The sequence below is a fragment of the Orcinus orca genome, chromosome 3, assembly GCF_937001465.1.
Source record: "Orcinus orca chromosome 3, mOrcOrc1.1, whole genome shotgun sequence".
Lineage (NCBI taxonomy): Eukaryota > Metazoa > Chordata > Mammalia > Artiodactyla > Delphinidae > Orcinus > Orcinus orca.
Genome location: NC_064561.1, coordinates 144269117 through 144295529, shown reverse-complemented (window position 1 = coordinate 144295529; position 26413 = coordinate 144269117). Strand labels below are relative to the sequence as shown.

Below are 26413 nucleotides of genomic sequence, written 5' to 3'. Positions count from 1 at the left end.
AACTACATGGAGAAAAGAGTAAGTGATGTGATACTTAACAATAATGCAAAATTATTATTATTATAACTATACACAGTGGATATGTATATAGATAATTATTGGTAGGTAATATGCATAAGAAAAGCAGTTGCTAAGGTTTTAAACATATGGACATATTTTTTAAATTTTTATTTAATTTTTTATAATGTTTTAACTGTATCTTCTTAAAATCATAAGTATCCTGAAAGAATCATCTTGTCTCCCTCTTTAGTCAGAAAAAGTATTTTCTGATACTTTTGCACCTTTAAAACCAAATGCAGTCTTTCTTTTATTTGACCCCCATGGCATTTATCACATTTTACTTCATATCCTGACTTAATCCTTCCAAACATTGCTATGAGGTAGGTTTTGTAGTGCTTTTTTTTTTTTTTTTTTGGCCGAGCTGCAGGGCTTGCGGGTCTTAGTTTTTCCACCAGGGATTGAACCCGCACCCTCAGCAGTGAAAGCGTGGAGTCCTAAACACTGGACTGCCAGGGAATTCCTTGTAGTGCATTTTTTTAAAGGAGGAAACTGACAGAGTTTAAGCAACTTATCAATACCGCATAGGTTGCAAACGGTGGAGCTTGGGTTCTTCGAGATTTATCTGAATCTTAACTAATACTGTATTTTACAGTAATGATTACTTAGTTATCCCCCCCTCCTTATGGGTACACAGATTATAAACTTTTAAAATTCAGGACTAAAGTCTTATTTTTATATTCTCTTCAGTCCCTGGCATAGATAACTTGGCATAGTACAATCTGTCCATTTGAATTGAAATGAACAAAGATAAATTATACCTTGTTCCTTTTGTTGTATTTTATTTACTAACTCATATTCTTCAAAGAAGATGGGAGTTTTTTTCATCTTAACAACAGCCTCCTGTTACTTGTTCACTCTGTCCTTTTTGAAAAGTCAAATAGTACTTTTCATGAGAATGGAGATCATGTCTATACTATTGAGCATTGTGTCCATTGTCTAATACATAGTAGACATTAAATATACATGGGACATCTCTTTATTGCCCAAGCACTTTACATACATTATTTAGTCCTCATTTTACTTTGTTTAATTGATCCTTATAGATGATGATTTAGGAGAAGTCTATTAATTTACCCAACGTAAGTTGCGATTCTAACCCAGTTTTGACTCAGCCCTTTGCTTTTAGCCGTTGCTCTACCCTATCCTGCTCAGAAGGATCTAGGAGTAATGAAAATGGTTTGAGATTGAGACACATGTCTCTAATTCTTAGGTTTTTGCTCTTTATATGATTAGCTGCATCATTTGCTTGATCCATTGTTAATATCTTAACAACATTCCATTTAAAATTGAACTTTTGGTTTCATGGTAACTTTGCCCGATATGCAAGAATAATGGATATCATATTTCAACACTTGTTTCATTACCTGGTTAGACTCCTACATCAATATGTTGCTTTAACAAACAAAAATTGGTTCTGCTGGCACACTTCTAATGTATTTTTACAGTTTTGATTGTATCTTGAATCGATGTGGCCACTAACTTTTTAGAAATGTAAAGTTCTTCCATGGTAAGTAAATACATATGGTTATGCTATCTGCCAACTCTTTGTTAATTTTCAAACTGTAAAATTTATTTTGTAAAATGTCCTTCATTACTTATGAGACCACTTAATGAGTTTCTTGTGTTAAGTTTCTGTAGGGCACTTGAAAGGAAGTTTTTATTACAGATCCAGGATTGTTTTCCTTTTAACATCTTTCATGGTTGAAGTAGAATATAAACACAAATATCAAATTTAGATCAGTTTTAGCCCTAAAATAAATTTAAACACATAATTGGTAACTAATAGCCTGCAATAGAACAAGTTTCTATGAGCAATATTTGTACTTAATGTTCCAATATGTACTCTATTAAAACTTTTCAACATTGATCCATAATAACATGCAATTTAGTCAACTTATTACCAAAAAGCCTGGTAAAAATTTTGGCTGTTCTGGGTGTACTGAGAGATCTATCAAAAATTCATCCAAAGTGGTGAAAACCTTTTTCATTAATTTCTCTTTATGACAAGTGTAAAGTATTAAGGTTAAGTGGGTGGGGCAACCGGAAGTAATTACTAAGGCCAGTGGCATTTTTGTGGTTTAATAAAGGCAGAAGCTAATTATTCAGTTTTTATTTAAGTGAAATGGTGCCAAAAAGGAGGTTCCTGCAGAGCAGCTGCACTCCTTCAGTGTTACCCTAATTTACCAAAGACACAACTGTCACAAACAAAACTTTTAAACTTGATATATAGCCACAAAAGTAAGGAGGCTTTTGTTTGGAATGCATGCAGAAGAACTCCTTTATACAAATCAACTGGCAGATGACGGACAATGATGAAAATTTGATTCTTTGAAGTCATAATAGTCATTGAAATGTGTGAAATTCTGGTATTGAAAAGAGAGCGGCCAGCAAGACTCTAAATCCTGGGTGGTTGCAAGAAGCTTGCTGGGAGGTTTTTCTGCATTTTGACACCAACTTCCCATTGCTTGTTCCCTGCTTCCTTTGTTTAAAAAAAAAAAAAAAGTTGAATTCACACAAGATAAATGGGGACAGTTGATAACCGAGTCATACAGTTTTTGTATGGAAAACTAATATTTTATAATGGAAATTGGTGTTTGAAAAAATAAAGTTCATTTACATATACTGGCATATACTTTCTTAATGATTTTTTAAATTCCTCTTCCATTTAACTAAACTAGACTTGTGAAATGGAAGGTCAGCTATCAGCTCTTCTAGAATTTAAATTGTGGAAGAGATGGTACTGAAAGAGTAGAACTTTGGAACTTATGATATGCTTCTTCTCAGTGGCAAATTTTTAAATTTGAATGCCCTTTAATCTGTGAATCATGATGAGCTAATTAGTTACTATTTCTTAAAATAGCTTATTGTACATAAGATTGTGTTTCCAAAACTTGATTGAGATAGTGACATTCTTTAATAATATAAATATAGGTTTCAGGCTTGACCCAACTGTTTAAAATTAAGTTTTAAAATTCAGTAAGTCTGTATATATTATCTATAGGGTTACTTGTTTTTTTAGAATTTATAGATAATAACTGGTGAGTCTTGAGGTTCTTCAGGTGCCAACTTGAAGGCTTCTTGTATCTTATGTGATTTAACTTTTTTGTAATCATAGAAAATTTATGAATTATTATTTATAAATTGCCTATTTTACCAATTAAATGAGAAATCTGTAAAAGGCAACATGGGCATCTTCAGAGCACTTCTATCTTTTGTAAATGGGTTTTTTAAATAATCACAGATGATCCATATTGCAATAGAGAAGTAGAAATCTAGAGAATATCATTAGTTCAATATAGTTTAAGTAGTTTGCAGATTATTTATTTATTTATTTTCAAAAGTTGAGTCACAGGTGACAACTTTGAGGAAAGCAAAGCATTGAAGACACAAGTAAAAAGTTCAACATAGTGCCTCATAGTTCTTTTCAAGTATTACATTGTTTTAATGGAATCTTGGAATGGGAGCTTTAGCCCATTGAAATGTCGCTTAAAGGACATGTTCTTCTGTCACTAGCTGAAGCTGTGTGGATGAAATGATAACAATAGAGTGTTGTGATGCATTTAAAAAGTGTGAGAAATCAGTTTGTCTAGACTGAGAGTGTGCCTAGAGGGACTAGGAATTTTAGAGCTTCTGTGCCCTTTAGGTGTCAAGTATGTGAGAGATGCCAAGCCTTTTTATTCTGTCTTTGGCAGCAGTTCAACTCGGCTGCAGTACCTTACATGTCTTCTGCAGGCAAAGACAGGGATTCTATGTCAGAACAACTTGGGCTTCAAAATTTGGAAACTCATTTGTTCAAATGCCAGCTTTATTGGGGGAAGATATCAGTAAATAATTGCCGTAATTTGAGGGGGCATGGAAGCACTGGCAGCTAGGAGCTCAGCAATATTTTGTAGCCACTGATTTTAAAGAGGTTTTCCATCGTTAAAAAATCATTCTATCCCTTTCTGCTTTGATAGTACAAATCAAGAGATACTCTTTCCATTTTATTAAAGCTTTATTGGTTTTCAAATTACTTTGGCATATGCACATAATATAGACATTTATTAAGAAAAAGTAAGTCTGTTTCCCATGATCTTATCTTTCTGAGGTAACTGGTATTAAGAGATTAATATATTTCCTTTTCTGTAAGTCTTAATTAAAAGAATAGCTAACTTACAGCTCCAGTTTTTATGATCTCAGCTCAGAATGGAGGGGTTGCTATGGAGTTTGACAAGGATGCCTCACCCCATAATTTTGTAATACACTTATATTGTTTGTTTATACTTTGCTTCGACTATAACTGAAGAAATAGGACATATTAATATGAAGATATATAGTATTAAATAATAAGTTAATATGAAAGATTACAAATACTGTAGTGAATTCAAAGGGGGAAATAAACATTAAGGACTTCCCAGGAGCTGAGTCTCTTTCAAGCTCTTGAGTAGAAGAATATGCTTTAGAGAGTCATTAAATATAATAATACCTGAAATTACTTTTCTTTGAGGTTTAACTTGACAATTAGAAGTTACTAATTAAAAGTTATATTCATGTCTTTAAAAATTATGTACCAGTTGTACTTGTTTTGTTTTTATTTTATCCTATAAGCAAAGAAACTTTTAAAAAATGTAGGCATATACTAGATGTACTTTTTTGTGTAAATATTTGTATGGATCATTTCAGTAGTTTCTCCAAACAGACAGGCTGTGACAAAGTAACCACACCTAATTATTGGTACAGGTGGAAAGGTATAGTTGCCAGCTAAAATAACTAAAGAATTTGTTCTTTAATCTGTGGGTAGAAAGCCTAGTCCAGTCAGAAATACATTTAGTTTTTTCACAGTACATATTGCAACTAAGTACTTACTTATACTAATTCTTTGGTCCAAAGCATTGATTAGAGTGGAACCACAAATAAACATTAGCCTTCATTAGAGGACATATTACAGTGAAATTAAAATTGACAAAATGGGCTATATTTTCTAGTTTTCACAAGTTTGGTATACTCATTTCCAGGTTAAACCTGTTGTTTTTAACCAGTTAAAATTTACCTTAGTAAGTGAACCATGATTTTAAAATGCTTCATTTATAAGAATAATATAGTTGACCCTACTATGTTCTTATGTTGATAAAGTATTTTACCATTACTAAATGGAAACTTAAATTCTGAATTACTTTGTTATTTTGCATCCTGATTGCTATTATAAATTGATAAATATATCTAATCTAGGGCATCAAAATTGTATACATTCATCAGTTGAGCATTTGTTACTGGATAGAAATAAAGAAAAAGAGTCAAGAAAGTTACCATTGTTTTCATCTCATGTTTCTGCAAAAATTGTGCAAATTTTTTGGCTCTGCTTTGCAGAATAGATTTGACATCTATCTGATATCATTTTCTCTTCAATAGGTTTCACCAAAGGGAGATAAATCAAAATGCTAGTTAAAGTTGTTAATTGATTTTAATTGTTTACCAACAGGGTCAGGCCTTCCTCTGAAGGGAATGCCTTGTTGTAAGCAATTTGACATAGAAACCATTGGTAATAGATTTTTCTATTTAAAATTTAGTCACTTTTTATATTTCATTATTTTTAATATCCCTTTACATTCTTTCTCTGCTAACTAATTAGCAGGTAATTACTTGCTTATGAAGTAACAGTCTATTGTATACAGGCTTTTCTACCAGCAAAATCTTCAGAAATTACCAGTGCTTTGTTGTACAGAAGGGACCTAATTTTTTTTTATGAACCCTTCCCCACTGTACCCTAACACTCCCCCAGTATATCTTTTCCAAATATCAAAATAGCAGTTTACATGGTAAAATAACAAAGTAGTGAATTAAGTCAGAAAGCTTAAAAAAATTTATAAATAAGTACGAATAGAATTGCAAGATACAAAAAGCAACAAAAACACATTAGAGTGTATGTGGGCTGTTAGAAACACGTTTGCTTGTTTTTCTGTAGGATATTACTGCTTTAACTGGTATTCCAGAAGAGCATATCAAAACTAGAAAAGTCAGGATCTTTGTTCCTGCTCGCAATAACATGCAGTCTGGAGTAAACAACACGAAGAAATGGAAGATGGAGTTTGATACCAGAGAGAGATGGGAAAATCCTTTGATGGGTTGGGCATCAACGTGAGTACTTTGGTTTATTTGAATATTCTCAGCTCTGTTTTTCTGTGTAGATTTTCCTTTTAAATACACTGATTTTCAGACTCTTCTGTGTACAGAATGCTTTTTTTTTTTTTTTAATTATTTTTGGCTGTGTTGGGTCCTCGTTGCTGCACGCAGGTTTTCTCTAGTTGCGGCGAGCGGGGTCTACTCTTCATTGTGGTGCGCATGCTGCTTATTGGGGTGGCTTCTCTTGCTGTGGAGCACGGGCTCTAGGTGCATGGGCTTCAGTAGTTGCAGCACGTGGGCTCAGTAGTTGTGGCTCATGGGCTCTAGAGCACAGGCTCAGTAGTTGTGGCGCATGGGCTTAGTTGCTCTGTGGCATGTGGGATCTTCCCGGACTAGGGCTTGAACCCGTGTCCGCTGCATTGGCAGGCAGATTCTTAACCACTGTGCCACCAGGAAAGTCCCCAGGATGCTTTACAATACCTTTTGAGATAATTTGTGTAGATATCACTATGGTCAATGATATAGATGTATATATTACATATATATAACATATATATAATGTTCATATAAGTGTGGCCCAGCAAAATAAACCATAAAAACAGTCTTTTTCAGAGTACTCTTTATTGGATAAAAATGGCTGACATTGTGAGCACTCTTAGCATGGTCCCCAAGCTATATATATTAGTTTAAGATACACTGTATGAATAGTGTTAATAATTTAGTGACACTTTTACTTGTTTATAAAATAAAACTTATAAAGTATTTTCTTGTTATTTATAAGAAGAGATTAGATAAGTTTAGAAATTGGCTATTTTGAGGGAAACTTGTAAGTTCCTGAGTGAGAACTTGTGATTAATAAGTTTACAGGCATTGGAATAAAGTAGTCATAAATTCTGTGGCACTAATGAAATCAGTGACCTGAATCTCTATGGTGGATAAGGCCCAAATGTTAAAGAGCAGGACTGCCTCTAGTTGAATGAAAGAAGCTGCTACTAGAGAAAATAGCTAGATATTCAAGAATATTATCTTTCTTACTGAGACTACTGGAACATTATATTTGTTCAGTCTCCAGTTGAAGGTAGTTATCAGTTTAAATTATGTCTCATTTTAGAAAAGTATGACACTTAACATCTTTTCCTGATGAGGTACCTGGGAGAATTTTTGTTTAAAATATCTGCCATGTTGCAGTTTAAATAGAATTATATTTTATTTGGCAGAATGATACATAGGCACGGTTTTTCAGGTGTTTTGGTATCTTTAGATTTTATGTTTCATGTAATATATGGAGTGTTGTTGTAAATCACACACTCATAGAGACTAAAGAAATTTATAAGGAATAACTTCGTCTATGCCCAATGGTTGAAATGTTAAGATTACTCATTTTTAAATAAGTCACATGATCTTTTAATGTGTTCATCTATACACAAGGTTCATCCATTGCACTGTCTATTGATGGCATCGGGTAGTTTTCATTTGGGGTTATTATACATAATACTAAAATGAAAATTATTGTACATATCTTTTGGTGAATGTATGACTTCATACTAATAATATGCTAATTAATCCCTGAAACATTAATTATCAGTTAATAAACCAATTTATATTAAGAAATATCAACAATCTATTAATTCTCCATCCCTTATGCTTATATAGTTAATGACAGACAGTTAAATTACTGATAGAAAACCTTGAACTTGTGGAAGATATATTTTATGCTTTATTAGGGTAGGTCTGTTGCAGTTTTACCCCTCTTCTTAATCCTGGAACATAATCTGGAAAAATAAAAAGGCATGGCCTTTCTGAGGTTTTGATGGAAAGCACAAGGTGTTTACTAACTCCTTCTAACTCTGTGGAACTCCAAACTCAGTCTCCACTGTAGCAAGTGGACAGCTGCTGAAATCTCTGTTGGGTTCTCTCAGCCTTCTCAGCTATTGTTTTAAAGCCTTGTCCATTCATGTGCAATTCAAAAGTTCTCTGTTCTGGAGATTCCTCCTTTTTACTGTTTTTGCTCCTAAATTTCCAGCTTCTCTGGGAATATACTAAATTCCATCTCCAGACTTCTTGTGCTTACAAGACTGGCTTTCTGCTTGAGTGCTTGATGCTCCTAGCTGTCTGAACTAGAGAGCACCTTTAGGGGAAAAATTGTATAAACTTGGATCAAGTCCACTGTGGTTCCAGTTTTTCAAAGTTTTTGAGTTGGACAGTGAATTTGGGAATTGAACTTAGGAAGATTGATCTGGCATATAGGGATCTTACGGGAGTCCCAGAATAGTAACCATTTTGTACAAGTTGTGAATCTTCACTTCAGTGAGTGCTATTTCCCATGTATTCTCTTCTGTGTATATCTCATATCTTTACACTCTCCAAATTACTTCCTGAACCTTCTTTTCTATATTTTTTATTCCATGTATCTAAACGATGTTTCACAGAATGAATGCTATACTTGGCTTAGAGATTCAAAATAAATATTTGTAGCAAAACAGTCTTTTAATAAACATGCTAATAGAAGTGACATTTCTGAAATTATATGGTTATTTTGTAAAGAGTCTATGTAGATTTGTAAACATTACCACTATCCTAGTTTGAAGAACTCAATTAGATGTCAGATCTTAGAGCATTATTTTTTTAAAGTGGCCGAAAGCTGAAAACAGTATTGTCAGTATGATGTATTCTAAAGAGTATTCTCCATAATGATGAAGGTTCATCAAGAAGAGTAGGTGTTGTTGCCATCTATTTGGGGCAGGGAGGCAGTAATGATATTAGTAGTAACTGTTGTACTCAGCAATTTTCTTGATACTAAATTTTTAAATTGAGGTATAGTTGATGTACAATATTCTGTTAGTTTCAGGTGTACAGCATAGTGATTCAAAATTTTACAGCTTATACTCCATTTAAAGTTATTATAAAATATTGGCTATTCCAGTGCTCTACAATATATCCTTTTTTAAAATTATGTATGTGTGTATGTAGGTATGTATTTATTTATTTATGGTGGTGCTAGGTCTTCGTACCTGTGAGGGTGCTTTCTCTAGTTGTGGTGAGTGGGGGCTATTCTTCCTTGCAGTGTGCAGGCTTCTCATTGCTGTGGCTTCTCTTGCTGCAGAGCACAGACTCTAGGCACGTGGGCTTCAGTGGTTGCAGCATGCAGGCTCAGTAGTTGCAGCGTGTGGGCTCTAGAGCTTGTGGGCTTCAGTAGTTGTGGTGCATTGGCTCAGTAGTTGCAGCTCGTGGGCTCTAGAGCACAGGCTCAGTAGTTGTGGTGCACAGGCTTAGTTGCTCTGCGGCCTGTGGGATCTTCCTGGACCAGGGATCCAACCCATGTCCCCTGTATTGGCAGGTGGATTCTTAACCACTGGACCACCAGGGAAGTCCCTACAATATATCCTTGCAGCTTATATATTTAGTACATAGTAGCTTGTACCTCTTACTCCTCTACCTCTATCTTACTCCCTCTTCCCTCTCCGCACTGGGAACCACTAGTTTGTTGTCTATGAGTCTGTTTCTGTTTTGTTATATTTATTCATTTGTTTTATTTTTTTAGATTCCACATATAAGGGATAACATAAATATGTATTTGTCTTTCTCTGTCTGATTTATTTCACTAAGCATAATACCCTCTGGGTCTATCCATGTTGTTGTAAACAGCAAAATTTCATTCTTTTTTTGTGGCTGAGTAGTATTCCATTGCATATGAATACCACATCATCTTTATCCATTCGTCTGTTGATGGACATTTAGGTTGCTTCCATATCTTGGCAACTGTAAATAATGCTGCTGTGGACTTTGGGGTGCATGTATCTTTTCATATTAGTGTTTTTGTTTTTTTCTGGATATATGCCCAGAAGTGGAATTGCTGGGTCATATGGTAGTTGTGTTTTTAGTTTTTTTGAAGAACCTCCATACTGTTTTCAATAGTGACTGCACCAATTTACAATCCCACCATCAGTGCACAAGGGTTCCCTTTTCTCCACATCCCTGCTAATGTTTGTTATTGTGGCCTTTTGATGACAGCCATTCTGACAGGTATGAGGTGATATCACACTGTGGTGTTGATTTACATTTCTGTAATAATTAGGAATATTTAACATCTTTTCATGTGGCTATTGGCCATCTATATGTATGTCTTTGGAAAAATATCTATTCAGGTCTTCTGTATATTTTTGATAGGTTGTTTGTTTTTTTGATATTGAGTTGTATGAGCTGTTTATTTTAGATATATCAGGCATATCATTTGCAAATATTTTCTTCTATTCAGTAGGTTATCTTTTCATTTTGTCAGTGTTTTTTTTTTTACTTCTTTGCTGTGCAAAAGCTTTTTTTTTTTTTTTTTGTGGTATGCGGGCCTCTCACTGTCATGGCCTCTCCCGTTGCAGAGCACAGGCTCTGGACGCGCAGGCTCAGCAGCCATGGCTCACGGGCCCAGCCGCTCCGCGGCATGTGGGATCCTCCCGGACCGGAGCACGAACCCGTGTCCCCTGCATCGGCAGGCGGACTCTCAACCACTGCGCCACCAGGGAAGCCCTGTGCAAAAGCTTTTAATCTGATTAGGTACCATTGGTTTACTTTTGCTTTTGTTTCCTTTGCCCTAGGAGACAGATCTAAAAGAGTATTGCTATGAATTATGTCAAAGAGTGTTCTGCCTATGTTTTCTGCTAGTTTTATGGCTCCTCGTCTTACATTCAGGTCTTTAATCTATTTTGAGTTTATTTTTATATATGGTGTGAGGAAATGTTCTAATCCCATTCTTTTACATGTAGCTGTCCAGTTTTCCTGGCACCATTTGTTGAAAAGACTGTTTTTTCTCCATTGTATACTCTTACCTCATTTGTCATAGATTGATTGGCCATTAGTGCATGGGGTTTATTTCAGGGTTCTGTAGTCTGTTCCATTGATCTATGTGTCTGTTTTTATGTCAGTACCATACTGTTTTGATTACTGTAGCTTTGTAGAAAAATCTGAAGTCAGAGAGCATGATACCTCCAGCTCTGTTCTTTCTCAAGATTGCTTTGGCTATTTAGGATCTTTTGTGTTTCCATACAGATTTTAGAATTATCTGTTCTGGTTTTGTGAAAATGCCATTGGTATTTTAATAGTGATTACATTGAGTCTGTACATTGCCTTGAGTAGTATGATCATTTTAACAATATTAATTCTTCCAGTCCATAAACATGGTATATCTTTCCATCTGTTTGTGTCGTCTTCAGTTTCTTTCATCAGAGTCTTACAGTTTTTCAAGTCCAGGTTTTTTAACCTCTTTTGTTAGATTTATACCTAGGTATTTTATTCTTTTTGATGCAATGGTAAATGGGTTTTTTTCTTAATTTCCCTTTCTGATAATTAGTGTATAGAAATGCAACAGATTTCTGTATATTAATTTTGTATCCTGCAAGTTTACCAAATTCATTAATGAGCTCTTGTAGTTTTTTGGTGATGTCTTTAGGATTTTCTGTATATGGTATCATGTCATCTGCAAAACAGTGAAAGTTTTACTTCTTTTTTCACTTTGAATTCCTTTTATTCCTTCTTGTCTGATTGCTATAGCTAGGAGTTTCAGTACTATATTGAATACAGGTGGTGAGAGGGGGCATCCTTGACTTGTTGCTGATCTTAGAGGGAATACTTTCAGCTTTTCACCATTGACTGTAATGTTAGCTCTGGGCTTATCATATGTGGCCTTTACTATGTTGAGGTGTGTTCCCTCTGAACCCACTTTGTGGAGAGTTTTTAACATAAATGGATGTTGGATTTTATCAGAAGCTTTTTCTGCATCTATTGAGATGATCATATGGTTCTTATTCTTCAGTTTGTTAATGTGGTGTATCACACTGATTGATCTGCAGATATTAAATCATCCTTGCATCACTGGGAAAAATCCCATTTGATCATGGTAGATGAACCTTTTAATGTGTTGTTGAATTTGGTTTGCCAGTATTTTGTTGAAGATTTTTACATCTGTTCATCAGTGATATTGGCCTGTAGTTTCCTTTTTTGTGTGTGATATCTTTGTCTAGTTTTGGTATCAGGAAGATGCTGACCTTGTAGAATGAGTTCAGAAGTGCTCTTCCCTCTGCAATTTTTTGAAATAGTTTGACAAGGGTAAGTGTTAACTTCTCTAAATGTTTGGTAGAATTAAACTATGAAGCCATCTGGTCCTGGGCTTCCTTTTGTTGGGAGTTTTAAAATTACTGATTCAATTTCATCACTGGTAATAGGTCTGTTTATATTTTCTATATCTTTCTGGTTCAGTCTTAGGAGAGTGTACATTTCTAGGAATTTGTTTCTTCTAGATTGTCCATTTTATTGGCATATAGTTGTTCATAGTAATCTCTTATGATTCCTTGTGTTTCTCTGGTGCAGCCTGTAACTTCTCCTTTTTCATTTCTAATTTTGTTGATTTGGGCCCTCTTTGTTTCTTGCTGAGTCTGGCTAAAGGTTTATCAGTTCTGTTTATCTTTTCAAAGAATCAGCTCTTAGTTTTGTTGATCTTCTGTATTTTTTTTTAGTTTCTGTCATTTATTTCTGCTATCATCTTTATGATTTCTTTCCTCTACTAACATTGGGTTTTATTTGTTCTTTTTCTAGTTCCTTTAGGTATAAGGTGAGGTTGTTGAGATTTTTCTTGTTTCCTGAGTTTGGCTTGTATCACCTTAAACTTATCTCTTGGAGTGGCTTTTGCTGCATCCTGTAGATTTTGGATCATTGTTGTTTAGTAGCATATTGTTTAACCTCCATGTGTTTGTTTTTTTGCAGCTTTTTTTTGTGTGTGTGTTACACGGGCCTCTCACTGTTGTGGCCTCTCCCGTTGCGGAGCACAGGCTCCGGATGCGCAGGCTCAGCGGCCATGGCTCACAGGCCTAGCCGCTCTGCGGCATGTGGGATCTTCCCAGACCGGGGCACGAACCCGTGTCCCCTGCATCGACAGGGGGACTCTCAACCACTGCGCCACTAGGGAAGCCCTGCAGCTCTTTTCTTGTAATTAATTTCTAGTCTCATAGTGTTTTGGTTGGAAAAGATGACTGATATGATTTCAGTTTTCTGAAGTTTACTGAGACTTGTTTTGTGGCCTAGCATGTGATCTATTCTGGAGAATGTTCCATGTGCACTTGAGAAGAATTTGTATTCTGTTGCTTGTGTTTGGAATGTTGTTGTGTGTGTGTGTGTGTGTGTGTGTGTGTGTGTGTGTGTGTGTGTATATATATTTATATTTATACAAATGTATAACTTTTAAGGCCGTTTGTCTTGTCATTTAAGGCCAGTGTTTCCTTATTGATTTTCTGTCTGGATGATCTGTTCATTGATAGAAGGAGTGTTAAAGTCCCCTTCTATTATTGTGTTACTGTCAGTTTCTTCCTTTATGTCTGTTAATTTTGCTTATGTATTTAGGTGCTCCTATGTTGGGTGCATATATATTTACAATTGTTATATTTCCTTCTTGGATTGATGCCTTGATCATTATGTAATGTCCTTCTCTGTCTCTTGTTGCAGTCTTTGTTTTAAACTCTGTTTTGTCGTTGTTGCTTTAATATAAGTATTACTACCCCAGCTTTCTTTTCATTTCCATTTTCAAAGAGTACCTTTTTCCATCACCTTACTTTCAGTGTGTCTTTAGGTCCAAAGTGAGTCTCCTGTAGGCAGCATATATATGAGGCTTGTTTTTATATCCATTCAGCTACTCTGTGTCTTTTGATTGGAGGGAGCATTTACATTTAAAGTAATTATTGATAGGTATATACTTTTTGCCATTTTGTTAATTGTTTTGGGTTGTTTCATAGTTTTTGTTCCTTTTTATTTTGTTCTCTTCCCTTGGGATTTGATGACTATCTTTAGTGTTATATTTGGATTACTTTCTCTTTTTTGTGTATTATTATAGATTTTTGGTTTGTGGTTACCATTAGGTTTATATATAACAATTTATATGTTTGTGTGTGATTATTTTAAGTTGCTTTCTTAATTTCAAACTCATTTTAACAACCCTGTATTTTTACTCCCTTCCCCCTAAGAATACAGTTTTTGACATCATATTTTACATCTTTGTTATATGTATCTTTTAACTGCTTATGAGGACATATATGATTTTACTACTTTTGACTTTTAATCTTCCAAGTAGCTTTCTACATGGTTGATTTACTACCTTTAACATTTCCTGTAAAGCTGATTTGGTGGTGCTAATCTCTTAGCTTTTGCTTGTCTGTAAAACTTTTGATTTCTCCACCAAATCTGAATGAAAGCCTTGCTGGGTAGAGTATTTTTGTTTGTAGGTTTTTTTACTTGTATTATTTAAAATATATTATGCCATTCCCTTCTGGCCTGCAGAGTTACCACTGAGAAGTCAGCTGGTAGCCTTGTAAGTAACTTGTTGCTTTTCCCTCTTAATTTTTAATATTCTCTATCTTTAATTTTTGCCATTTTAATTACAATGTGTCTTGCTCTGGTCCTCTTTGGGGTGATCTTATTTGGGACTTGCTGTGCTTCCTGGACCTGGATGTCTGTTTCTTTTTCCCAGGTTAGAGATTTCAACTATTATGTTTTCAAATATGTTCTCTACCCCTTTTTTTCTCCTTTCTTCTTCTGGGACCCCTATAATGCAAATGTTCGTATGCTTGATGTTGTCCCGGAGGTCTCTTAATCTGTCCTCATTTCTTTTTATTCTTTTCTTTTTTTTTTCTTTTTTTTTTAGCTTCAGTGACTTCCACTACTCCTGACTTCCAGCTCACTTACTCATTCTTCTGCATCATCTGTTGATTCCTTCTAGTATACTTTTTATTTCAGTTACTGTATTCTTCAACTCTGTTTTGTTCTTCTTTATATCTTCTTTTTGTTAAACTTCTCACTGTGTCATCCATTTTTATCCTGATTTTTTTGATCTTTACAATCATTACTTTTAACACTTTATTGGGTATCTCCACTTCACTTAGTTCTTCTGGTGTTTTATCTGGTTCCCTCGTTTGGAACTGATTTTCTTGCCTCATTTTGCCTGATTTGCCCTTTTTGTTTCTACGTATCTGGCAGGTTAGTTTTGTTTCCCAACATTCAAGAAGTGGCCTTTTGTAGATGTCCTATGTGTCCTAGCAGCACACTCCCCTCTTGTCACCAAAGCTATATGCGCTAAGGGTGCCGCTTGTGTGGGCTGAATGGGTCCTTCTGTTGTGGCAGGTTGACTACTGTGGGCAGTCAGATAGATGTGGCTGGCCCCTGGTCCAGTTGTTTGCTAGGCCTTACCTCGTGTGGAGGAGGCTGGCTGCAGAAACCCAGGGTGTCACAGGGCTAGTGCTGGCTCCCTAGTTGGCAGAGCTCGGTTCCTGGATCTAGTGTCAGCCTACTGGTCGGTGGGGTCATTTCCTGACATGGCTGGCTGTGGGTTCTGTGGTGTCCTAACACTAGTGCTGGCCTCATGGTGTGTAGCGCTGGACTCCAGGTCAGCTGGTTTAGTAGTCCAAGATGTCTCAGTTCTGGTGTCAACCTCCTGGTGTGTTGGCTGGATCCTGGATAAAGCAGGCTGTGGGGCTGCAGTGGTCCTGGGATTGGGACCACCTGCTGGTGGACAGGGTCTGGTTCCGGGGCTAATTTCCTCCCACTGTTGCATGAAGCTAAGTCCTGTGGTCTCTTGCTGCAGGGTCCAGGGGTCCTAGAGCTGGTGTCAAACGAATGGTGAGTGGGGCCAAGGCCAAGGGGTTCTGGGGCTAGTCCCGGCTCACTGGTAGGCAGAGCTGGGTCCTGGGATCTCTGGCTACAGAATCCTGGGGGTTCCTGCTGAACTGCTGTTGTCCACTGCTGGGTGGTACCAGGACAGCTGAGGGAGGTGAGGGATTGTGAGGGATCCACAATCCACGGTGTCTCAGAGCTGGTGTTGTCCTGATGGTCCACAGAGCCAGGGCCTGTGGGGTCCCAGGGCTGGTACTGCCTGTTGGTGGGTAGGCTGGGTCCTCTATGGCAGGCTGAGGGTCTGCTGTGGTCCTGGGGTCTCTGGCTGCAGGGCCCTCTGGTGGAGAGGGCTGTGTCCCGGGGCCACTGTGGGCTCAGAAGTTCTTAAGGCAGCCTGCCTGCTGGTGGGTAGAGCTGTGTTCCCACCCTGTTAATTGCTTGGCTTGAGGCACCTCACGATTGGTGCCTACAGCCTTGTGGTTCCAGTGGTAATAAGCTATTGGGAGTGTTCCAGAATGGCACTTGCCACTGTCCTTGTGGTAGAATGAGCTCCCCAAAATGGCTGTTGCCAGTTTTCTACGTCCCCAGGCTACAGTTGCCTCCTGCCTCTTCTGGAGACTCTCAAAGATAAGCAGGTGAGTCTGACCCAGGCTGCCTTCAAATTACTCTTCTGCCCTGGGTCCCAAAGTATGTGAGATTTTGTGTGTACCTTTTAAGAGTTAGTCTCTACTTCCCACAGCCCTCTGGGTCTCCTGAAAGTAAGGCCCATTGGCTAAAGCCAAACGTTCTGGGGGCTCGTCTTCCCAGTGCAGGATCCCTGGGCTTGGGAGCCCAATGTGGGGCTTAGACCCATTGCTTCTTGGGCAGAACCTCTACAATTGTAATTATCCTTCTCTTTGTGGGTAGCCCACCGTGGGTAGGGATCTCCCTCTCCCACCTGTCTCATTGTGGTTCCTTCTTTATATCTTTAGTTATAGAAGATCTTTTCCACTAGATTCCAGTTTTTCTCAATAGTTGCTGTGTAAATAGTTGTAATTTTGGTGTGTCTGTGAGAGAGGTGAGCTCAGGGTCTTCCTAGTCCACCATTTTGGCCATGTTCCTTCTCATTTTGATGAATTTGTAAGGTTTAAAGAAAAACCTAAGAGGATTCTCATTCTCCTCTAGTTTTTTTTTAAGTTTAATAAATGATTTTATTTGAGATTAAAGATTGCTGAATATCTCTACAATTTTAAATTTTTTAATTTGACAATACATGTTAGAAAAATCAAATTTAACACAGAAAAACATATTCAAACATTTAACAGTTTTAAAGAAATGATTTAAAATAAGTAATTTTCAGCCAGAGGTTAATGTTAAATCCTGGAAAAAAATTGTTTCTTACAGGGCTGATCCACTGTCCAACATGGTTCTAGCTTTCAGTACTAAAGACGACGCAATTGCCTTTGCAGAAAAAAATGGTAAGTTTGGTTTGTTTTTGTTTTGCTTTGACAAATAAAATCAAGATATGATTTTATGTTCTTAACCTTAATCAGATACTATATCCCTAACTGGCATTAAGTTGAATGAAATCTCTCAGTGTATCTAATCCAGTGGTTTTTAGATTTTTTTGTTTTTTACAACATGAGAACATACCCCTCCAAAAAAAAGATCTAAAAGTAAAATGCACATGTAACATATAAGTCAAACTGCTCTAAATTTGAAGTAGAGACAGGGAATAAAACTACTTGTCTAATTCCTATCTTGCTTATGAATTCCTCTGCAAAATCATTGACATTAGGTTTTTAAACTCCAATTAAACATCTCATAAGGCAACCTATTCCAGTTTTGACATCTGGTTATTATTTTCTTACTTTGAGCCAAAATCTCGTGTCTGTTACTTTACCTAATAGCTTTTCAATTATTTGAAAATAGTTATCATTATCATACTTCCTCTAAAATTTCATGTAAGCCTAAATGTCTACATTTGCCACTTTTATTGATATGTTGGGCCTAGTACCAAGCATAATCTCATGTCTACAATTATATTAATACAGCCTCAGAGTATATTATACCTCAAAACTACTGTAGCCACCTAAAACTATTGGCCTATGTTGGTCTTGCTTTCAACAAATACAGAATGTCTTTTTTTCTCATTTCCTGCTGTTAAGCCATGCAACACAGTAGTGAAAAGAGGCTTTGGAGGCAGACCATTCTGAATTCTAATCCTTATTATGCCACTTGAAGCTACATGATTTTGGATTAATTTCATCATGGACTTAATGTTTCTTCATTGTTGAAATAATGGTACTTATCTTAAGGTGTACTTATCCAGTACTTGATACATAATAGACGTTTGATAACTATTAGTCCTGTTCCTTACCTCCCTCTCCATCTGTTATTTCTGCTGTTTCTCTCGGATTTTAATGCAGTACTGTGCATTTGTATCTAATGCATTCTGTTGTCCTAGTTGGTCAAATCGAATTTGTATCTAATTTAGCTATCTATTTGAATGACATACTGTCCATTTAAGTATGTTATTACTATAAGGCAATATATAAGTGTAAAAGATTATTAGCATTATCTAACATTTGATATAAACGTGAAAGCACTGTAAAGGTTATTATTATCTGAAATATTTTCTTTTCATCCTAAGTTCATATTATATACCTTATGATTAAGAGTCTAAAGCCAAACTGCCTGGGTTTGAATCCATGTCGGATCGCTGTTTGACTCTGTACGGGAGGAAATGGAAGTACAATGGAAATTGTTGTGAGGATTGAATGGGTTAATTAAAGTGCTTAGAACATAGTTAAGTAAGTATGTAATAGTATATCAGTTTATTTACTTAGTAGTAGACTTTTGAAATTAAAAAAAAAGATTTAAGTATAATTCCTTATTAATACTTTCTTGGCAATTTCCAAATTTCTGAATTACATATTTGTTCTCAAAGTGGTTATAGTCTTTAAAATATTATTATGATTTAACATTTACATTGCTCTTTTTTAAATTAAACTGTAATATAGCTTATCAGCAACAGTTCTATTAATGTTTTTCATCTTTGCAGCCTACCGTATTTCATGTCTGACACTTCAAAAATGTCTGTACTGTGAGTTTAATGACAGGAAATCTAATTAAACTCTTATTGCTGACTAGTCTCTGAGTGGGCACAAGGACTGCCTGACTATAGTTGCCATGTGATTTGCAGGTGTGAACTAACCACTGCTGCTGTTAAAATCAAGTGCCTTTCCATTCTGATTTCTACCCCCAACACCAGAATGAAAATTGAGGACCATTATCAAAGTCAATAGACAGTAAAACTTGAAAAAGTTTAGAGGATATTACCTTATAAAACTGTAAGCTACCAGTGGACCAGGCGAGTTCCCTGGTGGTTGAGTGGTAGGATTTGGCACTTTCACTGTTGTGGCTCGGGTTCAGTCTCTGGTTGGGGAACTGAGATCCCACAAGCCATGTGGCACGGCCAAGATAAAATTAAAAAAACAAAAACAGAAAAACAGTGGATCAGGAATTCTAACCTACAATGTAGCAAGAGTTAGGTACATACTGGAAACAAAGCAACATAACACAAAACCTATATAATGGACACTTGCTATGTGGTGAAATTATTGACTTTCTAAAATATTTTCCTCTACTCAAGAATTTGAAGCCACTTTCATCTCCTGAGGAAGTCCTCAATGATTATTCCTCATTCCTCATTTATTTAACATTTAGCATTATGTCTTTAAATAGATAAGTCCTGTTTCTGCAGCTGTCGTGGCAGCAAGTCTAAACAAACACCATTGAAATGGTACAGAATCATGGGGTGGAGGATCTTTTCCAAATTGCCCAGCATGCCATCTATTCTGATTTTGCTCTCTTGGGTAGATGCATAGTGGTGGGGGGCATACAAACGGATGCCCGCTTCCCCTCCACACCAAACATCATTTTGTTGTAAGCTAGTGCTATTGAAGGTTACGTGAACCAGTGTTCTGGTAGGTTAAGGCTGTAAAAAGAAATGGTTCAGAAGCACTAACATGAAAGACTATTGGATTAAGAGGCTAGAAACTAGGATTCTCATTCTGTAATTGCCCCACAGGAGAGCTTGAGCCAGTCATGTTTCACTATAGCCATTGATAAACATGTTTCTTCATCTTTAAAATAAGTTGGATTGAGTAATGATAAAAAACTATAGACTTAAGGATGTCAAGCCCATGAACCAGCTCATATATATCTTTATTTCTTTACTGTCTAACCCAGTGCCTTATTCATCATATGCTCTAGAAGGAAACATTTGTTTTTGTTGATATAGATGATTCTGTGTTGATAGTAAAATCTGGCAATCCAGTTATGAGCATTAGTTTGCCTTTCAGTAGTGTCTAGAAATAGGAGGTTAGGGTAAAACTACCACACAAAAAAAGATAATTTGTACACGAAGGGAACGGTCCTGAAAATAAACAATCTACCTTTCATCTCCTCCTTCGTTTTCTAATTTCCCTTACTTTTAAATGGTTTTCTAAAAAAGTCATGACCATCATTTCCCTTGACACAAAAGATTGTACTGTAGAGAATCAGTACAATGAAGAACAAGATTTACAGATTCCGTTGCTTTCTAGAAAACATTTTTAATGCCTATATATCAGACTCAGTTAATGGGTATCATCATAACATAAAGCTAACATTCATAAACACCAAGTCATGAGCTAGTCACTATGCTAAGTGCTTTTCATTCTAATTTAAATTCTCACTACAACTCTATGAAGCAAGAACAGTTATTCTCATTTTACAGTTCAAGGAAGTTGAGGGTTTAGAGATATTACAACATTAACAAGGCCACATACTTATAAGGGGGTAAGTTTTATTTGAACACAGGTATGTTCATTCATGTAGTGTCTATGACCTCTTTTCAGCTATAATAGTAGAATTAAATAGTTGTAATAGAGACCTTATGGCTCCCAAAGTCTAAAAATATTTTCTACTTGGCCACTTACAGAAAATATTGCCTGACCCCTCATGTAAACAATTATATGTATTCCCTCAATACTGAGACCCTTTCTTCCCTGACATTTTTATAAATCCAAAATATTCTTTATTCAGACACTTCAAAAGGCCTGTGCTTAATAGATACACTTTTCTCAATTGATGTTAGTGCTTATATTGTGAAGAACTTGAATTATCACTCAAGTACTAACCTAACTTTATATTACTCTGCCTCAGCTCTTCTTCCTGCCCTTATCCCCACGCCTGCTTTAGTTTCTTCCTTCTATAACCTCTTCCTCATTCTGTTCCCTTTCTCTTCTTTTTTCCTGCCTGTGAGCTCCAACCTAGTCTTCAAAATACATTTTAAATGTTATCTCCTTCTTGATCCCTTTTCTTATTTCCCTTTCCCACCTCCATCTCCCACCTCCAAATAGATGTGCCCTCTCTTCCTTTTAACTTCCACAATGATTTGTTCCTTTCTTACAGCTCTTATAGTATGGTATTGTATTTTACTTCTTTTGTATTGCATTCAGTCATACATATGTTGAGTACCCTGTCATATGCCAGCAGTGGTGGCTAGGTTCTGGGGATCATTAGTTAATAAGGCATAGTCCTGTTACTCAAACTGTAATACTTTACCCTGCTTACTGAATTATAAGCACCTACCAGGGAAAACACCCAGTCTCATTCGTCTTCATCTTTTAATATGCTCAATAAAAATTGGTAAATTCAACATTATATTTAGTGATGTTATAAATTATTCTCCAGATCATGTTTTAAACTTTTCCTTAAATCACTTTAAATTAATTTGGCTACTTGTTGTATCTTTTAGAAGAACTGTTAATTCCCTCTAAGTAGAAACCTGAAGAAACAAAATTATAGTAGAATGATTAGCAATTTCTTATATTTTAGTGTGTTTGTAAAATGCAACCAGTAAACGTTTTTCTGTGAAGTTAATTTGCAGCTTATTCTTAGTTTAAGAGTTAGTACCCTAAAGTATATTCCAGTGTACTTAAGATGATTATTTCATAACTTTAGAGTTATTTCCAAGCTGTATGCTATTTGTTCTAAACTTTTCTTTTTAAAGGATACTGAGACCTAGAGAAGTTAATAAAACAAGACCAGTATCCATCACATAGCTCCCAGCTGATAGGGCCCAAGTTTCTAGGTTCCAAGTCCAGTGTTTCTTCTAATACTATGCTGCTGGTAGATCTTAAAAAATCAGTCATCTAGATGTGCACTGTCCAGTATGGTAGGCACACGTGGCTGTGTAGCACTTGAAATGTGTTTAGTTGGAATTGAGGTGTGCTGTTAAGTGTAAAATATACATTGGATTTCAGCGACTTAGTATAAAAAAGCATTAAATATCTAATTTTTATATTGATTACATATTAAAATGATAATATTTCACATATGTATTAGGCTAGGAAAAAAAATGATTAAAGGCTTACCTGTTTCTTTTTAGTCATTTTTTAAAATGTTGCTCCTAGATAATTTAAAATCATATGTATGGTTCACATTCTGTTTCTATTGGACAGCACTAATCTAGAATACTTCAAGCTATACAAGACATTCATTATACACATATTCTAGGTGAATATTAAAAAAAACAGGAAAACTTACCCAATTTTTAAAAGTTCACATTTTATTACTTAAGAAATGTGGGGAATTCCCTGGTAGTCCAGTGGTTAGGACTCAGCACTTTCACTGCCAAGGGCCTGGGTTCAATCCCTGGTTGGGGAACTAAGATCCCACAAGCTACACTGCTTGACCAAAAAATAAAAATTTTTAAAAAAGAAATGCAGTTCTGTTCTTCAGACACTCTTACCCAATATCAATCAAGGATAAGTGTAAACTCTTACATTACATATAATAATAGTGAAATAAAATAGCTAAAAGAGACCTATGTTACATCATAAAACCCATATTAATCACCTATTTTCAATTTCTTAATCAAATAAGGCATTGTGTAAGTCCATCTTTTTACCTAAGAATGCCCTCATCTCTAAGACTAAAAGTTTTCTTCTTCCTGCTATTGATAATTCCAGCAACTACCTCTCTGCTCCTCTTTTTTGCCTAGGTCTCCCTTCTCACCATTCCTCACTTCCTGTGGAAGGCTGGTTCTGTGAACTGGGGATTGGGATAGAAGAAAAGACTGAATGCTTTCCCATGGCTTCTTTTTCCCCCTGCTTCCCACCTCTTACTTCTCCCTCCCCCAACATACACAAAGTAAATTACAAATGCCCCTATGTCTTTGGGTTTTAACTCCAGAGCCTCATCCTCCTCATCCTAAAGGTCCCACTTTGAACGCAGCATATATTCCAGAGGAACTCTTCAAACTCTTTTCTTTTTACAAAGAAAGGTTATCTGAGGTTTCCTCTGAAATGTAGATGAACCTTATTTTAGTTCTTTGTGTACAGAAAAGACCCACCTTTCTCACCCATGTGGCTTTTGTCTTTTCTTGTTTCATGTTGGAGTCAAAGGGTGGGGGAGGAAAAGGAAGCATCCTTGGGAGAGGAGGTAGAAGCTGTGGAAAATTTCCATAGCAAGCTAGCATCTACTACCATTTACATGCTAATGGGACCAGAATGGCTCCCCCCACCCCCATTTGAGCTGATGTGAAACTTTGTGAGTTTCCTCTGGTATGTCATTTTACCCCCTGTGTTTTTCTCATTGCTGTTAGCTGTAAAAACTCTTTGAAATTCTCAAAATAGAGGAGGGTTTCCTTCAGAAACAGGAAGACAGAGAATAAGCATTGAAACTGCTGTAGTGGTCTCTTGGGAAGGAAAACCCACCTCTGAAGTAATAGAAGGTGGAAGCAACTAAGGAAGCAGACAGGTTAGGCCCTGGATTCAGGAAAATAAAGAGATAATTGGAGTTGCAGCCCAGAACGTAGAATTACCCCAGAAGTGGACACCATCAGCAAGGTCTGGATTTCCGCCTAATTTAAACCTTGTAATGAGGGTCTCAACCTCACATCCATATATCTATTATTAAAAAAACAACTTTCAAAAAAATAAAACGAACAAGAAAAGACAACTTTCAAAACAAAAGTAAGAATTATGACTCTCATATAGATATAAAATGCTTGTTAAAGGATTTATTTTACTATGTAGGGGAGCAGAATTTGCCACCCCAAAATACGTTTCTTTGGCATATTATTTTAAGCTGATTATTTTCTAAGAAACTGCATACTTAGAGGAAAGTAGGAGTTACCCTTTTGTAATAAGCATTTACATTTATAAGGGAAATATCGATTTGTAAGGGTATCTCCCTGATGTACCTGAAAGAGGGGGGATGACCTTATCTCCGGAAACTCTTGTAAGTGGAGAAGGCAATGACTTAAATCTGCATAACAATCTCACCCCTGTTTACTGTTTTTTTCCTGGTGATCTCACAGAATTGACTTTCCCTATCCTCAGTGTTCTCTTTTGTCTTTAGCTGAGGATGGTATTTAAGGTGAGGGCTTTGGCAGTTTTTAATTACTTACTTCTGCTGGGTCTCTCCCATGTATATATGTTATGAAACTTTTGTTTGATTTTCTCCTTTTCATCTATCTCATGTCAATTTAATTCTTAGTCCTTAAATACGGTCTTCAGTTAAAGACAAGAGATATTTTGGGTGGGGAGTGAGTTATGGGAGGTTATCAGGCAAAGTATCATAAACAAGGGTATGGTTGTTATGCAGATTTAAGTTCAAGCCTCCTCCATTGATAAGTTTCTAGAGTTTTAGTCGTCCTTTCTCCTCCTGCTACAGAGAAGGAGACGCCTTACAAATGGAAATTTCCCTTATAAATGTAAATGTCCCTCAGAAAAGGGCAATTTCTCTGTTTTCAGAGATTTCCTGTGTTTACTGTTTCTTAAAAATAACCAGCTCAAGATAATCCTTATTGCCAAAGAGGCATATTTTGGAATGGCATATTCTACTTCTCTTTACCACATAAGCTTTCTTACGTTTGCTTTGCTGAAAATTTCATAAGGAATCTCAAATTGGGTTTTTCAAACCGTTTTAAGACTAAGAAGCCAAGCCAATAACTTGCCACCAGATTTCTCCTGCAGTACCTATTAAATTGGGCGAATTCCTCCCTTCTCAGGGTCCCCAAAATATCCTAAGATTCCTTAATACCTTAGGGAACTTTGTAAGCCCTAGTGCCATGGAAGGACTTTGGAAGCATTGCCTCCATAAAGTCAGCTTCAGTTCCTTACAAATGTCTGGTCATACCTGAGTAAATGAGCATCATTCTCAAATATGTCATTCCAGGTAAGGCCTTGGTTGCATAACCATTGTTTCTGTTAAATTGTAATGAGTTATAGATACCTCAAGAGGAGAGGGAAAGAACTTCCTATATGTCCAGAAAATAGAACGTTAAAACAATATCAAAAATATTCTCCCCCAAACCATAGAATTATCTCTCATCAATTTTTTCAGTCCTGTATAACTAATTCTTGTTTCACTGGATCATAAATGTATTTGCTTCTTAACTAGAGTTCTGGAAATTTTGACTGAGCCCACTGATACGGTCTTATAATTATTTAAGTGATGCCATCGGAAGCCTATACATATTCTTCACAGGGCTTTGAGACAGTCTTTCATTGTTGAAGATAAAGGTCTCTGCCTGTAGCTATTTGCAAGAACTGTCAGGGAAGCAGTAGAGTAAAATTTAACAATCTTTTCATAAATGATTAAAGACTTAAAATGGATGTAGTTAACATTACAGATAAATTTCAAAAGTGAAATAAATGATAGGAGTTAATAACAAGAATAATGCAATTTAAAGGCATTCCAAAAAATGTTACAGGCAAAATATCTGTACACAATTAGGTAAGCCTGTTTTCAAAGAAGACAGTGACTGTTCATCTAATTTATGAAAATAGATGAACATACTCTTTGCAGAGAAAAAAATCTTAAGACAAAGTAATCCTGAGACATAATATACCATGACTATACCAAACATATAGTAAGAATATGTCAAAAAATATATCAAGTAAAAATATCCAATAAGTCTAGGGTAGGTCCTAAACATCTGTATATTAATAAAACTCCATAGATATGCGGTATGGATTCCTATTGACATATAGTGGCCTAGAAGATAAAAGATCTAAACTAAAGAAGTAAAGATGCAACCAAGTTAATGTTTTTAAAATTAACTGAAATTGTGACTGATAACCTATACCATTTTCTGATATCAGGCAAAGCAGCACCAGAGATCAGATAGATAAAACCTAGTGAGGGTATTGACAAATCTCTATACTTAGCATATAGCATACAATTTGTGAAATACTTACATTAATAACATTTTAGCCATACAGATTTAACCTCAGGATGGTTAAGCATCTCTTCTGACTTGACAGCTCTTCCAATGTAGCTCATCAATAGTAACATATCAAATAAATCTAATTGTTTCTAGCACTTCTCGTTTTACAAAGTTGGAAGCACACATCTTTGAGATTCCCCAGAGGGCCTGTGGAAGATCACAAAGATAGTTTTAGATGCAAAGATACACTGAATATTTTACATTTAGGATTTGATTTCTGGGAGGCAAAAATAAAACATTTTCAATAGATTTGAACATTTAAGAAATAGAATCACATGTGCCTGAGAAACAGTATTTGACTGCTCATGTCAAAGTGACAATTAAACTTATAAACATAGAGGTTAG

General features: G+C 36.0%; 1 protein-coding gene across 3 annotated transcripts in view; it reads left to right on the top strand.

Moving 5' to 3' along the window:
• Positions 1-26413, top strand: part of NDUFS4 (NADH:ubiquinone oxidoreductase subunit S4) — a 119292-nt gene that overhangs the window by 73200 nt on the left and 19679 nt on the right. Inside the window, exons 3-5 of one of the 3 annotated variants that reach the window (XM_049707144.1) lie at positions 6002-6174; positions 17185-17258; positions 18845-18886. In XM_049707144.1, the coding sequence (XP_049563101.1) occupies positions 6002-6174; positions 17185-17258; positions 18845-18886 (289 nt within the window). The remainder of the gene's footprint in view (positions 1-6001; positions 6175-17184; positions 17259-18844; positions 18887-26413) is intronic. The other 2 variants (XM_004275131.4, XM_033437850.2) reach the window with 2 other exon arrangements.